This window comes from Zea mays, chromosome 6, assembly GCF_902167145.1.
Source record: "Zea mays cultivar B73 chromosome 6, Zm-B73-REFERENCE-NAM-5.0, whole genome shotgun sequence".
Classification (NCBI taxonomy): Eukaryota; Viridiplantae; Streptophyta; class Magnoliopsida; order Poales; family Poaceae; genus Zea; species Zea mays.
In genome coordinates, this window is record NC_050101.1 from 118,913,269 (window position 1) to 118,930,115 (window position 16,847).

The 16,847-nt window shown below is 44.9% G+C and overlaps 1 protein-coding gene and 1 pseudogene across 1 annotated transcript; both read left to right on the plus strand.

The window, feature by feature from the left end:
* The first annotated feature begins 7,061 nt into the window (after nt 1-7,061).
* On the plus strand, nt 7,062-10,003 carry LOC109940518 (uncharacterized; annotated as a pseudogene).
* Nucleotides 10,004-13,114: 3,111 nt separating this feature from the next.
* LOC100501424 (Protodermal factor 1) lies at nt 13,115-14,841 on the plus strand. The gene is made up of 3 exons (NM_001346922.1): nt 13,115-13,313; nt 13,453-14,062; nt 14,196-14,841. Exons 1-3 carry the CDS (start codon nt 13,193-13,195, stop codon nt 14,548-14,550), a joined length of 1,086 nt encoding a protein of 361 aa, NP_001333851.1. The 5' UTR covers nt 13,115-13,192; the 3' UTR covers nt 14,551-14,841.
* The last annotated feature ends 2,006 nt before the right edge of the window (nt 14,842-16,847 follow it).

Consider the following 16,847-nt stretch of genomic DNA (forward strand, 5'->3'; position numbering starts at 1 on the left):
ACCTGGATCCTCTCCTTACGCCTATAAAAGGAAGGACCAGGGCCCTCTTACAGAGGGTTGGCCGCGCGGGGAAGAGGACGGGACAGGCGCTCGTGTGTGGCCGCTCGCTCCCTCTCCCGCGTGGACGCTTGTAACCCCCTACTGCAAGCGCACCCGACCTGGGCGCGGGACAAGAACACGAAGGCCGCGGGATTTCCACCTCCCTCTCTCGCTCCGGTTGCCCTTTCTTCCCCCCTTCGCGCTCCGTCTCGCGCTGACCCATCTGGGCTGGGGCACGCGGCGACATTTCACTCGTCGGCCCAGGGACCCCCCCCCGGTCTCGAAACGCCGACAACTTTAATCAATGAACATGATGTGAATATTTATGATACGATAATGTTATCTCGATGATGATATTGTGATATTTGGGGGGCTCGGGCCTTTTCCCTGAGTACCTCTCCGTCAGGACCTGTTCATGGAGTGACCACCCGGGATAACATTGCATCCATGAGGGTGGAATGGGACACCCTTAGCTGATTAATTAGATGAACCTGGGGGTATAGTTGGCTTTGCCGGAGTGCCGTCAATGGGGGCCGAGGCGTAGTGCTCGCTCTGCTAAGGTGGGGTGTAGAGGTTCATTCGATTTGGTTTTGTTAGTCACCCACCTTGGGGAGGTGTACTGCATTTGTACGACTGGCGAAACCTAACGAGCAGCTATGCACCAGGGGAGTCTTTATAAAGGCTACGTAGTGATACCCTACCAGGCCACCTAGGTAGTGGTCAATGGGGATTAGCTCTCCCCGAGAAGAAAGGGAATCATGACTCGTGGGTAAAGTGTGTGACCTCTGCAGAGGGTATGAAACTGATATATCGGTCGTGCTCACGTTTTAGAGCGGCCTTGGGGTCCTCTTTGATTAGAGATACAGATGATCTGAGATTCAATGGTTTTATTAATGGTTTTGGTTCGATGATGATAATGATGTTTCCTCGATGAGGAAATGATTCACGGGTTGGTTATTGCTATCCACTAATAATAAATACATGACCAACTAAAAGCAACTGCTTGAGCTTAACCCCCCATAAAGCTAGTCCACCTCAGCCAAATGGGACATTTGCTGAGTATGTTGATGTGTACTCGCCCTTGCTTTCACAAAACACCAGGTTGGCTTTGTTGCAATCTATGCTCAGGTAAAGAAGAAGGCGTTGAGGCGGATCTCCAGGAGTTCCAGGACTTCGATGAGTTCGAGGATTAGGCTAGCGACCTCCCCCAGTCAGCTGCCTGTGGTGGGTTTATTTACGTTGGCTATGTTTCTATTTTGTGCACTTTGATTCATATTATGTAAATGACTCTAGTCTTTAATATTATTACTTACTCTTTATTGTTATTCGAAGCATTGTTCTATGATGAGTCATTTATGTAATCGCTATGTACGTGAGTTCTGATCCTGGCACATACATGGTTCGCATTCGGTTTACCTTCAAAACCGGGTGTGACAGTTACTGTCATGTATGATTCATGGACAGGTAAAACATGATGAATTCTCATATGCTAACATTTTCTTCGAGTTTAGTAAACATATTATTTGTGAGATTATATTTATATACATGATGTTTTAGGTCCTACCATGATGCGCATTATTAATTTCATGGTATATTGCAATGAAGGGATGTTTCTCCACAAGTCTATAAATGCAACTGGTCGTATTCAAAATGCAGAATTCATTTATGATTGTATTAGAGAGGTGGTTGTTGATGAGATTGGGGTGAAGAATGACATTCAAATTGTTACAGATAATGGGTCCAACTATAAGAAGGCATGTCGACAGCTCATCACTCGGTATACGCACATTACATGGCAACCATGTGCAGCTCATACAATTAATTTTATGCTGAAAGATATAAGTCGCTTTTCTGAGGTCTCTGAAGTAGTGGTCAATGCAAAAAGAATTTGTAGATTCTTCTATAACCATAATAGGTAAATATACATGATAAACATATATTCAATACTTCTGTATTTGTGTTTAAACTCTATTTTTTACTTGCAGGCTTCATGCTATGACTAGTTATGTGTCCGTGTGTTGCAACGGCACACGAAATATTTTACAAAATGTTTGTGCACAACGATTACATGACAATGACCAACATATATATTCATCAGCTTCAATATATCACAAATTATGTCAACAACCAATCTCTACTATATAGCATTAGTTTGCACATGCTTTGTTGGAACTCTAAAGTTCGTTACACAATCAGAATAGCATAACCTAAAGTCCAATCCTTATGGTGGCTGATGGTACAAAGCTACAAAAGAGAATCAAATGCAGGTACAATCTCAAGAAGAAAGCAACCCTTGAAGATGACATCTAGTCTATCTGTGCAGTAGCTCAGTAGCTCACAAGATAACTGTGGCATGATCCTGAGCTGGCCTTTAGCATTTGAAGCAGTGCTCGTTCAAGAAATGAGACTGCTGCCAGCCTGAGAACCCACGTTGCATTATAATACTTTTGCTCAGCTACTTCGCTGGTTTTACTGGTTTGGCGTTTAAGTGTTTTGGTTTTACCAGTTCTCTGAACCATTTGTGCCCAGGATGATGGTACTGGTGGCCATGATGTTGACCCAGGGCATGCAGAAGATGGGGCGCGCGCCATGAAGAGCATGAGAGCAGGCCTAGGTCTGCCATGCACAGCAGCTAGAACACCTCCATCACTTGAGTTAATGCCCGGTGATCATGCCTGCGTAGGCGTACATGTTAGTTAACATCATGGTCATGAGCGTAGTTGTAGTTTATTGGCCAAATGGCTAATGATACAAGGAAGCAAATCTATTTTTAACATAACTCACCTTTATGTAGAGAAAAATACAAAATATAAAACTTCGAAAAATCAAGAGCAGGGTATATATCTCCCCCAAGTGATCATAAACTATTGCAGGGTTAAATATACCGAACCTAACACAAAACATTGTTCATGTTAGCAAGTTTAAATGTGGATAAATGGCACATCTTATGTAGAAATACCTTTTAATACAAAAGATCCATAGAAACAATCTCATGTGTTCAAATATCTAATCACCTCAGGATGGTACAGAACTTGACAAACAAAATAAATGTAAAGTTAACTGAAACCGGGACACAGTACCTACAAAGCATCCTGCTTAGGGGAAGAAGAAAGAACATTCGAGCTACATAAAATGCTTCTTTTGTTTCTTCAGCAGTATATGCATGAATATGGACATCTTTTAACTCCTGCTGGGCAAGTTTGCCTCAACATCAACTTCAACAACTGATGGTGGAGTAAATATGGGAGCCAATATCTCATTGTCACGTATAGGAAACCACACTCCTCCTCACTTCAAGCTCTATATATGGAAATGACAATGTTATACAGTAGTAATTTAAGGACCTCAGTAAACAAAGTACAAAAAAATAAATCTCTGGCTTGCTCTAGCCAGTAGTCACAGCATACTCTGGCTTGCTCTATTGTACCACCAATTAATATACTCTGGCTTGCTCTAGCCAGCAGTCACAGCATAATAAGCAGGATGTTTGCATTGCATTAGCATTAGTGATAGTTTGATACTGACCCTGCAATGCTCCTCCAACATACCTACGTTGCGGGTGTTGACTTGGACGAACTCAGACTCCTACAAGCTTGGTTGCAATGGACTCTCCTTTCTCCCTGGCTTCTCAAGGTCAAGCCTTTATTACAACTTCTTTCGATCCTGACCAAATTTCACCTATTTCCAAGACATTAAGTGAAACAATAAATTTGGATTGTGATTATCCCAACCGTTCACACTTGCCTCGTACGTTGTTCACATCTATATGTCACTACCGCCACGTGACTCACAAATATTTAATAAAATGTTAGAGCATAATGATCACATAAAAATTAAATATTCAGGTTGGACACTCTACAACATCTAGGTAGTAAGGACAAAAATTACCTCAACTGTCCTGTGATCGTGTCACCCATGCTCACAACATATAGCAAGAATTAAGAAGTTGGACACAACTTACTACACATAGCAAAGACACCAAGTTTTATATAGTAAGGGCTACAAGTTTTATAAGAGGGCTTGGATACCTGATCTATGATGTCAACATTATAAGCCGAGCATATTATCTAGAAATACCAAAACGTCTTATAATTTGGAACGGGGAGTAACAAACATGATCAACCTTGTTCCTGATTTTCACACCATTCTAACTGCAGGATTTTGTTCAAAGCATTCTCATATTTCTGTTTGAGAATTGGAACCCATATTAAGTTCGGTGGATGAACTAAAAGAAAACTCAATGGTATCAAAAAGAAAAGGAAGGATGTGTGTACCTTGTGTTTCTCAGGAAGTTGTAGTGTCCGTTCATCAGCTTTCTGTTACTCAATTCTGGCCATGTTGAGGGAATCATTTTGGTCAACATTTTGCAGGGATTATGAATTTATTATTGGCAAGATTATAAATACAGTTCAGAAACTTTCTGAAATGTGCAATGATAGATAAGATGTGTACAATAAACGATAGCCCTATAACAATCAATCATGATAAAAAGTTCAAAGTTAGAGACTCACCTGAGAGATGTAATACTCAGGGCCCATAGTCAAGGAGAATGTAAGAAAACATTAGATGACTCGTTTTCTATAGTAATCAGTAGTTCATAGTTCAGGTAAAGGTTCAGATCGGAAGAATTGTAAAGTTTAAAAATGTGGAGTTACTTACTTGGATTTGGTTTGGTTAAGCAAGGTTTACCTTCATCGATAGCGTACAATACATATGAATCCTTACATATCCATGTGAGATGCAAAACATAACTACTAAAGCTTGCGTTGAAACAATTAAACCCAAACTTAGTCATAGAACACTCACATAAAAGTACGCTAAGGTTCACTACTTGGTGGCATAAATCTCGAGTAGGAACCGAGATGAAAGCATTTGGTGCAGGTTTTCGAATACGTCCTTCTGAGGATGACTTCAGTAGCTGGGGCATCGGCACGGGGCGTCGAGGCAGAGGGCAGCTAGGGGGTGTCGAGGCAGAGGGTGGCGCTGGGCAGGAAATTGGCCCATTTAGACCAAAGTTGCTTGTATGATAAAACCTATTTATGTAGAAACAGTCAGGCATGGCCCATTTAGACCAAAGTTGCTTGTATGACAGAACCTATTTATGTAGAAACAGTCAGGCAAAAGTTTTGTGTTGCGGCAAGTGCTGCCAGCTGTTGACCTGAATAAAAATAGAGCTAAGTATACAGAAATAGTGGTACATGCAGTTCTCAAAGATTAAGTTGAGATACAAAAATAAAAAATAGCACATAGCAGTATAGCACAGATCAATCAAATAGAGCTAAGTATTAAGAGAGGAATAGAGAAAGCATGAAGTAACTAACCAAATCTTTGTGGGATAGGTAAGCATTCTTTTTTTCCCTGCTGAGAAACAGTTAACTGGTCGAATGCAGTCCATCCATGTTTGAAGCTCATAGAAGCCCAAATCATCTTTGACAAAAAAAGAAGATCATAGTTTCATTATGATAAACAATGTGATTATCATCCCCTAATACACGCGCCCTTTCATTTGAGCAGCGACCCGAGGAATGAATGCTAGCTCTGAATACAATGGAACACAATTATAGTAGTAGAGATTAACACAATTATAGTATATTAAGATACATGATTACATTTTTGTTCATCCAAGTTTGGAGGAGCTGAGCTTCTCCTAGCATGAAATTGTTGTACAAATTTTTATATTTAATAGATGTCATGTAAGTAGAAAGCAAAAGGTAATTTCTTCTATATAGCTTCTGCCACAAGCTGGAGGTAAAAAGGGATAAGAAAATCATACCCGCAACCCATTAATATTTATATACTACCAAATTGAAAGTTAAACCCCTTTAATTGTTTCCCTGAAAAGAAATAAAGAAGAAAAAATAAGGTGGTTAACCATGCGTGAGTGCAGGCTGAAAACTGGTGGTGTCGTGCTGCCCAACCTCTGGTGTCCTCCGTGGCCATTGCTGGGCTTTCTAAAGCTACAATTGAGATCCTAAATTCTCATCAAAACCATATCATCCCCTAGGGCGAGATCAAACCAATCATATGCGTAGAGGCAGAGGGCAATTAGAAACAACGAGGGCAGTAATTTACCCGCGGTTGGTTGAGAGAAGAGGCTGGCCTGAGGTGCGCATGTCGCTCTTGCTGGTCGCCGCCTCTACCTCCACGGTGGCTGCCGAAGCTGCTGGACTGGTTGATGGGGGAGCGGGGTTCGATAGGGCTGGAAGCCTGGGAGTTCCTGCGTGGCTAGGGGAACAGGAGAGCAAGCAAGGAGGACGGTGAGGGGAGCGGCAGTCGCAGTTCGAGGCTAGTGGGAGCGGGGGGATGGGGGCGCTGAGGATCCCGAGCGGGCTAGGAGGGCGTCATGGTGGGGAGCTATTGGGCGAGGGCGCGGCAGTCCGGTCACGACGTGCAGGGTGAAGGACGGGCGATGGACACGGTGGGGAAGCATGCTGCCGGATCCCGGGGCGAGGGGCGCGGACAACGGTGGGGAAGTGGATGTGCGCTACCGGATCCGGTGGGGAAGGGCGCGGTCTCCAGCAGGGAAGTGGGGAAGGGCTTGGACGGAGGGCGGGAATGGCGTCGCACTGTGGTGGGGAATGGCGTGGACGGCGGGCGGAAATGGCGTGGACACGATGGGGAAGCGCGCTGCGAGTTGCGGTGGGGAAGGGTGGGGGCATGGTGAAGCCTATCATGGAGAGAGATCTCGGTGGAGCTCGAGGACGCGATGGTGTATGCTGCTCCGAGGACGGGGGGAAGACGATGGCTCCGAGGACGAGGGTGAGGGGGTGCACCGAGGCAGGGGCGCGGTATCGCGGGGGAGACATCATTTGTTGCAGTGGATCTCGGGCGAGCGGGGCACGTATGACGGCGGCGGGGATGGGGCAGGAGAGTGGATGGCGGGCTGTGTGCGGCGTGGGGGAGGCGGGATGACCGGAGGGGATGGGCGGGGATGACGCGGCGGTCGTGGCGGCGGACGCGAGCAGGGCAAGGCAATCTCAATCGCAGGCGTGGTATGCGCTCTGGCGGGGGCACGGTGAAACATGTGGACGCCCTCGTTAGAGGCATATAGAGTAGTAAAGATAAGGGAGAAAATTGGTGGAGAGTTGATTAGGTGGAATGCCACTAGGTTTGGCACCGTCTTTATCTTCCTTCAGAGTTTCTGGGATAGACAAGATAAGTTTATGCAATGGATGGTGTCTGATGATTGGAAAAACAACACATGGAAAGATGAAGCAGATCATGCATTTACTTATGATTTTTTGTCAAATAGAAGATGGTGGAGTGACATGGAACTGGTGTTGAAAGCTGTCACACCAATTTATATTGTGCTTCGCTATGCTGATCAACAAAAAATGCAACTATAGCTGGATTTCTTCCAAAGATGATGACCGTCATGGCTCAAATACGTGGTAATTTAAGTCAAGAGAAAGATCTTCTCGATAGAATAGTTGGAGTGATGAAGAAGAGACTAAAATATATACTTGATGATACTCTCATTGTTGTAGGTAGAGAAGAAATGAGAATTGTTCTTTTTTGTTGAGTTTGTTTCTAATAATAATCTTGCTTCTTTCTCTAGATGGTGCACTTGATCCTAAAACATTATATATGACGAAGCTTGCGAGAAAACAATCTACTAGACATACAGTTACATTGGCTCTTAAGAAGCTTGCAAGCTCATCTAAGATTGCATTTGTAGCAATTGAGCAATATGCTTTTTTCTGTGAAAAAAGAGGATTATTTGCTGGGGAGGAAGCCGAACGTTCAGCAACTAATGGACGGATGAGTGCAGGTATTTACTTGACTCATTATTATGCCTCTTTGGTAGTGGCCTTGCAATTTTTAGTACTCTTATTAAATGGTTCGTGTTCATTTTTTGTAGCTGAATGTTGAAGTTCATATGGAGGAGAGCACAAAGAACTACAAATGCTTGCTCGTCGGATTGTTTCACAATGGCTATCCTCTAGTGGGTGCGAGCGAAACTGGAGCACATTTGCATTGGTCCATGCCAAACTGAGAAATCGTTTGGGTTATGAGAAGCTCCACAAGTTGATTTATGTCCACTACAATTTCAAATTACACATCCAATATTTCGAGAATGACATGCAAAGTCTTCAAGAAATGCAAGTCTTCAAAGATACTGAGTTAGATCCATATAGTGTCATGATAGATGTTGCTATGTATGATGAAGGTAACCCAATCATGGACTGGTTGTGCAACTCAAGGAGTGAGTCTTCACCCATTCTTGATGAGTATGATGACAATGAGCTTGATTCCCCCAATCACATCTATAGTTCTCATGGATGAGTTAGGAATGGATGGAGAAGTGACTACATTGAAGAGGAAGCTTGATTTTAATACAAGAGATGGTAAGAATAAAAGAAAGGCAGGACTTGTGGATATTGAGGACGATGTTGAGTCAGATTCTTCAGAAGGTAGCCCAATACATGTTGAATTATGTGATAGCAGTTCAGATGATGGCACAGGTAATGATAAGTTCTATGTGAGGAATGAACTTTCAAGTTCTTTGCTAATTTTAACAACATATAACTATTGTAATCTTTATGGTCTCAAAGTAGGTGATGAGTTTGGTGACGAATGGGAATTTGGAGGACCTAGTGGTGGTGGAGCATGTGATGTTGGAGCTAGTGGTGATGGATCAAGGGATGGTGAGTGGGTTTTCCATTTACATTGAATTATAACATATTGAATTACAAAAGGTAGATAGAAAACATGCTGAGACTTGTATTTATGTTTGTAGGTGTTATGCATGAGCAAGCAGCTCCAAATCCTCCACTTCGTCCAAGATCAACGAGGCTAAAGAAAGTCCATGTGAAGGAACTTTATAAGGTTAGACAAACATCTGGTCCTTGTATATGAACATTGAATTACAATTTAGCGACTGACTATAAACATGTTGACATTTACAGTGACAAGTGATCAAAGCCTCTCTAAGGACTATGGAGGATTTCATTGTCATATTTTCAGCACATGTCATTGCCTTATTTTGGACTTTTGATTCATGTGCTTGTATGCTATACTATATAATGTGCTAATGTGTGAACTATGAATGTGTAAAATTGTGAACTATAAATTTGTTAAACTGTGAACTATGAATGAACTATGAATGTGTGAATTATGAAGGTGCTAATGTGTTGTTTTATTTTGTTTAATGTCTAGATACAATCTACATGATATTCTTGATAATCTGGCATTTTTTTCAAATTTGTGCCGAAAAAACTTACTTATCGCCGATAGAAATTCGATAATCCTGTTTATCACGAACCTTCGATATTTTTTCCCTATCGATAGAGTAAACCCTGCTTCCCACCTCAATACCTAAGAAGAAATTTGATGGTCGAAGGTCCTTCACTGCAAATTCTTCGGAAACTCTTATATCGGCCTATTTGTAGCTTGAGGTCTTAAACTAACGATGATTATGTCATCCACATATATGAGCATATACATTGTCAGGCCTGGTCTGTTGAGTATGAATAATGAGGTGTGTTGTGGGCCTATCTTGCCGAAGATCATCAAATCACCAAACCTTCGGCTTGAGAAGGTGTGTTACAAATCTTTGTCAGGAGCAGTGTTTAGACCAAAAAGGTGAAGCTGTGGACCTTCACACGTATATTGAAGCTGCGAAGTACGCCTTCGCAGCCAGCTACTTCGTCATCTAAGACTCTTATCCACGAAACAAACAGGAAGAGGAACCAAAAGTCTTGTGCAACAAGAAAGAAGATGAAAAGATGATATGCCCATATATAACTTGTAAATCATACTTGTAAACTTCGTGGGCGTGATTGTAATTTCTCATGAAATTGTACCTCTCCCATATAAATCTACATATACACAATACACGCAATTGCGAGCTTTCCATCGTCGAAGCAACATGCGAGCTCATTTTCTCTCACCGCAGGCACAATACACGCAATTGCTTGCTTGGTTATTCTTCTTTTTGATGTTGTTACAGGTGAAAGTCTGAAACAATTAATGAGCTCATAATATAGGATGCAAAACCAAATTATATAATTTATCACCTCATATGACTTGAGGTTGTCAGAAAGCCTGAGGATAATGCAGAGTGCCTTCACTATTTTAGGCACACTGCATACCGATTCAAAAGCTTTTTGATTCGTCACATCTCCCATTCCAACAAACGATGTGCAGGACAGGAGGTGGCAGCCACCACTTCTTGCTGAGACCTACAAGTGTTCCTCGACGGTTGCAGGGACATACCCTTGCTCACGCCATTTTACCTCCTCATTGTAGGCTCTTACTAGATCTACGATCTGCAGATTATGGGACAAAAACGATGGTAAAGTCATACCTCATAATTAGTTGTATCTCATACATATAAATGCAATAGGAAAGATAATAATAAACAACTCTACTATGCTTAGGGGCTAAAAGTGATCTTAGGATTGGAAAAAAATAGCTACCGCCGGCTGTAGGCCAACATCTATGCAGCTGCCTTTAGATGGATGACACATGTCCGCCCACAAATCTCCAAGAAACAAAACATGGAGCCTTCATCTCGGCTCAAAACGACCGATTCTTTTGCTCCGGCTCGGGCGCTCGGCTTACGGACGCTGACTTTTTTTGTCATCTATAATCGCGAATCACGTACTGCGGCCGCCACTGATCATTGACTCTCCCTGCTATCATGTGTCGCTTCACAACGATCCGTCTCTTCACTGTCTGAGACAAACGTGATCTATTCTCAGCCAGAGTATAGCAATTTCTATGTATGTTTTAAGACAATCATCTAGCACCATAAATCCCATCGTTTAGAAACCGAGACTACCATGGCAGGAAGAAGGCACAAGGACATGGTAGGAGAAGAGGACATGGGAAGACAATTCGGGTTTGCTTCTGCACATGAAAACACCGCAACAATCGAGGAACACGAAGCCAACGATCAGCGGGTACAATCTCTTATACTCCCTTTTGCATCTGAAGATTCTCCACCGATGGGTGATCAGAGAGCCGATGAGCAGCAGAAAACATAGTATAATCATCTATTTCTTTGATACCATTTTTGTTCATCTACGGGTTGATCATTTTTATAAGTGCAAATTATTAACAGTAGTCGTACATAAAAGCAGACACCACACATAGCATTGTTGGCTACTAGTGAAAATGGTCAAGGCGATGATAATACAATTTTCTAGCTATGATTTCTCCATTGATAGAAGGAGGATATACAAGCCTTTTACTTAGAGTTGATCAAGAAGCATCAGCAGCTCGAAAATTACATTTTGATGAAGCACATAATAAATTTCGATGTAATTGGACCTGTAATAATCAATTTTTCATAGTTTTGATGATAGTAGAAGTCGGAACTGATCACTACAATCTCTAGTATAGAGTATATGGGCTATTGAAGCAACACACATGAACAGACCAGCAAACTCTGAATGGTTCTGGAAAAAAATGACACATATGAAACAGTCGAGCATCCACCTTTTGTAAGGCGCATCAGTGCATGGCGCTGTTGTACACCATGCTTAAAGGAGCAGTAGCAGAGCTAGAAAATGTTCTGATCTTATTATATTTTCTCAAAAAGAATCTCAATATCTATCCATCTGATGACGACATCAAAAAAACCAATATCTAGAACTCAAAAGAGTAATACTCACTTAAACCAATTCAATTTAATTCACTCCACTGAAGAGAGACAAGTAGAGCCTTCGGCGATGTTGGATGAGCTATGTGTCTCGCTCTTGGTTGCAGCCGTCCTTCCCTGGCATCACCATCAGCACTCTAATGTTTAACTCCATGTTTGGTAGGCTTGCAAAACTTACTGCCGTCCTCCCCTGGCATCACCATCAGCACTCTTATGTTTAACTCCATGTTTGGTAGGCTTGCAAAACTTACTGGTACATTTTGTACGGTGTGAGCTTATTTATACTTGGAGTGCTAATCCATTTTAGCGGTAGAACAATAGCCGGAACGTCAAACCTGGTGGCGCCAAACGAAATTGTAATCGCGCGGGCAGAATAAGAATTCGACCTCGAGACCTAGTGTAATGACGACCAGTGTTGCAACCATCTAAGCTAACATCTTGTGTTTGATTTGGAACTTGAACCTATTTATTAGGTGTATTATAGGAAAGAACAACCATATTTAACAGCTCCTTGGTATATGAGATCATGTTCAAAATATCAAATATTTGAAAACTTTCCACGCAAGAGCAATGGATGGGTGGGTGGGTGGTGGTGGAGCGGTAATAAAATGAATCATGAATGGAGAGCAAAGCATCACTCCACGCAAGATAAAAGGATGGGTCAGGTGGGTTGCTGGTGGTGGAGCCGTATAATAAAATGAATCATGGATGGACGGAGGAGCCATAAGCTATGTTTATTTGACCGTTTTCTAGCTTCTAGGCATAGTTTTTCAGTCTGTTTCTATAAAAATCGTTTTGGTCGAAATTATACAAAATCAATGTGAACATTGTATTGACTAAGTTGTTACGATAGTAAGAAACCGTCACTTTATACATCTTAAACCATATAAAGTCTTTTATCTTTCTTCGCACGTAATCTACACGATACTAAACTTTTCCTCACATACAGATTTTTAGAAAAGCTTATCAGAAAAAAGCTAAGTCAACTAGATTCTAAAAAAAGGTACTTAAAAAAATTGAACCAAACATATCGTAGAAACTGTTTCGGATTAAAGGCACATTGAAAAGACACATTCAAACTGCTTGAGCTATTTCAGTTCACTTCCTCCGATACATCCTGCTTCTCTTCCGACAGGAGATGGGCTTGAAACAGCCCAGAGCGCATGCACCAGTCTCCTCCCCTCCAGCACTCCACTCCAGCAGTCCGCGCGCGGAGGCAAGCGCACGCCTGGCCTATTCCTAGTTTCCTACTCGGATCATTCAGTCGGATGATGAATTGCTCGATACACATACGTTCATATGCGCGCATTGAATTCCTCCGCCAACCACCCCGCTGCGTCATCTGCGACACCCATGAATTCACGACGCTCGCCTTCAATACTCCGTGGCGCCAGAGTCTGGTAGCTTCTGCTCCCGCTTTATATACGCGCCTGCTCAGCTCATTTATCTCATCTCGCCCCTCCGTTCCAAGCAGTAGCACACACCGCCGCTCGCTCCACAGCAGAGGACAGGAGGAGGAGCAAGCGAGCAGAGGCAGCAGCTGCTATGGAGGCGCGGAGGACGGGCAGAGATCTCCTCGCGAGCTTCGTGCTCGCGGCGTTGGCCGCGCAGGCATTCGTGGCCGTGGTGGAGTCCAGGGCCAGCCCCGCGGAGAAGGCTAGCCAAGGTATAGTACATCTTCTTGAGCTCTGCCCACTCCAGATGAAACAAGCACCAATGCCGATGTCCCATGAGGGCGGCGCCGTGGCGAGCAAGCTTGCATTTTATTTTATTTTTTACCTTTGAGATGGCGTCGGCGCATGCAGGCGACGACGTGAAGAAGCCGGACTGCGTGCCGGGGATGGACCCGCGCTCGTTCCCGGGAATCGGCAGCGGCAGCCACGGCGGCGGCATCACTCCCGTGACGCCGTCGCACTCGCACGGAGGCTCCACCGGGACGCCGTCCCACGGCGGCGGCGGCGGCGGTGGGGACTTGCCGTCGCCGTCGCACGGAGGGACAACACTGCCTTCCCCGTCCCACGGCGGCAGCGGTGGGGACTTGCCATCGCCGTCTCACGGAGGGACAACGCTGCCTTCCCCGTCCCACGGCGGCTCCGGGTCCACGCCGACGTCGCCCTCCACCGGCGGCTCCCCGTCTCACGGCGGCTCCGGGTCCTCGCCGACAGCCCCGTCCACCGGTGGCGGCTACGGTGGCTCCCCGTCCCACGGCGGCGGCGCGTACGGTGGGTCTCCGTCCACTCCCGGCAGCGGTGGCGCCTACGGAGGCGGGTCTCCCTCGCCGGCCCATGGTGGCGGCGCCTACGGGAGCTCCCCGACGCCGGCGTACGGCGACGCCCCCTCGCACGGCGGCATAGGGACCTCGTCGCCGACGCCGTTCGACCCCCACAGCTTCGGCTCTCTCCCGGGCTCCTGCGAGTAAGCCACTGCTCATAGTCATACATCATGATTCATGACGCGTACGTCGGTGTGGCCAACTCGCCATGCATGCAGCCACTGACCAAAAGTTGCTCTGTCGTCTACTCTTCATCGTGACGTGACCACCGAGCAGCTACTGGAGGTCGCACCCGATGGAGATCTGGTCGGCGATCGGCGGGCGGTTCCCGGGCACGTCGTCGTCGATGGGGACGATGGGCCACTTCTTCGGCGCGGCTGGCAGGGTAGGCGGGACGGACGTGAGCATCCAGGACGCGCTGGCGAACACGCGGTCGGACGGCGCGGGCGCGCTGCTGCGCGAGGGCGCCGCCGCGCTGCTCAACTCCATGACCCGTTCGGGCTTCCCCTACACGACGGAGCAGGTGCGCGACACGTTCGCCGCGGCGGCGGCGGCGGCGGCGGGCGGGTCCGACGGCGCGGCCGCGGCGCAGGCGGCCGCCTTCAGGATGGCCAACGAGGGGAAGGCGTAGAGATCGAGCATGTGTACGTACGTGCATGGTAAACTGGAGTGTGTGCTCCGGAGCACGGTACATTCTTGGCTGCTGCTGTTGCTTTCATGCATGGCTACGACGTAATACGTGCCTTGGTTGTGTGCGTTTGTGTGTGTGTGTGTGTTTGAGTGTTTCATCGGTGAAGAAGACACCGAGCTAGACCTAGCTTATTCTGGTGTGTAGTCGCTCGCTCTTGCTATTTTTTGTCGTTTGGATCGATCGGTTTTTCCGCGATGAATGGATGAAGCAAACTGGTAGCTCGTATCCTAATAACTAGCTAGCTGTAGTTGGATTTCGATCATGATCCTGAATCCTGATGCAGGCAAAGCAACCTGCAAAGTAACCAGTTCTTGGCGCTGCTAGCTGTTATCTTTGCATGCATGCACTATCTTCCGGCTACTGAAGAACACTTCATTTGAGCGTTGGGGCATGCAACTCACAACCACTGCGGAGGAGGTAGCTTGCAAAAAGAGATTGCTCTGTACCCGCATACAACGAATTAAAACCATTCACGAGATTTGACGATCTACCGTACGATGTGGAACTATAGATACAGAGCACATTAAATACATGCATGCATGGCTCACGCATTCGTTCGCTCCGTGTTGAGGACTTTTCTCAAATGCTATGAATCAAGAACAAGACAACATAAAAATTGTTAAATGTTATAGTCCTTCGTCCTTCGAAGCATTATTTTCCTCAGGATATAATGGATTCCGGACGAATGTTATGAAGGTTATACCTTCATAAACACAACAAATAATGAGGAAGGATAAAAAAATATGTAAAATAATTTAAATACATGATTATTATTATTAACTCATTTCTATTTCATTATTGTAAAAATGATAACAAATTACAAATGTACCTTCGGCTCGAAGGAAAGCAAAAATACCAGCGTGAAGCAAAAACAAATGCCCAATGCGTGATTATAGGAGAGCACGTGAACAGTACAGGGGTACTGTTCACCTATTTATAGGCACAGTTCACAGCCTGTATATAATTACATTTATACCCTTTACAATGAACTATAATAATGACACAGAATATCATGGGTCTTTAAGTCATTTCATCTTTAAGTCGGTTCACCCCTTCGTCTTGAGACATGTCACTGTACCGAAGCTTTATAGTTGATATCTTCGGCGCTGTTTTGGAGAGGATCTGCCGAAGGTGTTTATTTCTTTAGGATCTTCGGCTACGAAGCATACCCCCAACAGTAGCCCCTTCGCGACGCTAGATCGTTTTTCGTAACGAGCTTGATCCGTGAAAAATCTTCTAAGCTTCGGGATGCCGAAGATCCAAAAAACACCTTCCCTGAGCTCGTTGGCGAGAAACGATTAAAATAATCGTCGGACGCGCGACCCATCTTGCACCGATTACACTCTTGCCAGCGATTCACCTTCTCGAGCTATGTGGCCCACCATTCAGTGAGCGCAGGTGACTGTTTGTTCGGTGTTGGAGACCTTGCCGATTCACCTTCCCACCTGCAGCACTATATAAATAGACGGGTAGGTGTGAAGTTACCGTAACATTCATTGCTATTGTACTGTTTTGCTGCCAAATTTTTAGTCATAGCCGAAGCTTGATCATTGCGCTCATACAAAATCTGCTTCGGCGCAAGTGTAAGAGCTTCGAAAAAGACAAAAAAGCCAATTCAAAAAATTTCAAGTAAGTCATAATCAAATGGCCAGAGTTCGCTCTACTGCAAGAGTCGATCGCGAGGGAGACGAAACCGAAGCTGTAGAAACTGTTCCTATCTCGGAAGCAATGAAGCGATCTGGGTTGATGACACCGGAAGACGTCCCTGCTGCTGAAGCAGAGCAAGCAGATATTGAAGAGACCGATTCTGAAGATGATTACAACATCGCAGTGCCGAGCAAGCCTAGCCACCTGGACTTCGGAAAGTCGAGCATCTCCAAAGCTGATTTTCCTAAGATGGTGAAGTCGGACTACTTTAGCGAAGATAAAAAAGAGCTGATTCGCTTCGGTGGAAAAGAAACTACTCCGAAGCCACAGAAAGATGAAATAGTGATTTTCAAGAGTTTCCTCAAAGCTGGTTTGAGATTTCCTTTGAACAGGATGATTGCCGATGTGCTAAAGAAGTTTGGGATCCACTTTCATCAACTAACTCCTAACGCTATTGTTAGGCTTAGTGTTTATATTTGGGCTCTCTGAAGCCAGGGGTGGAACCATTTGCCGAAGGTTTCTGCCGGGTGCACGAGCTACATTACCAAACCAAGACCAGAAAGGATGGGCTACATGAAAATTTTGGTTGT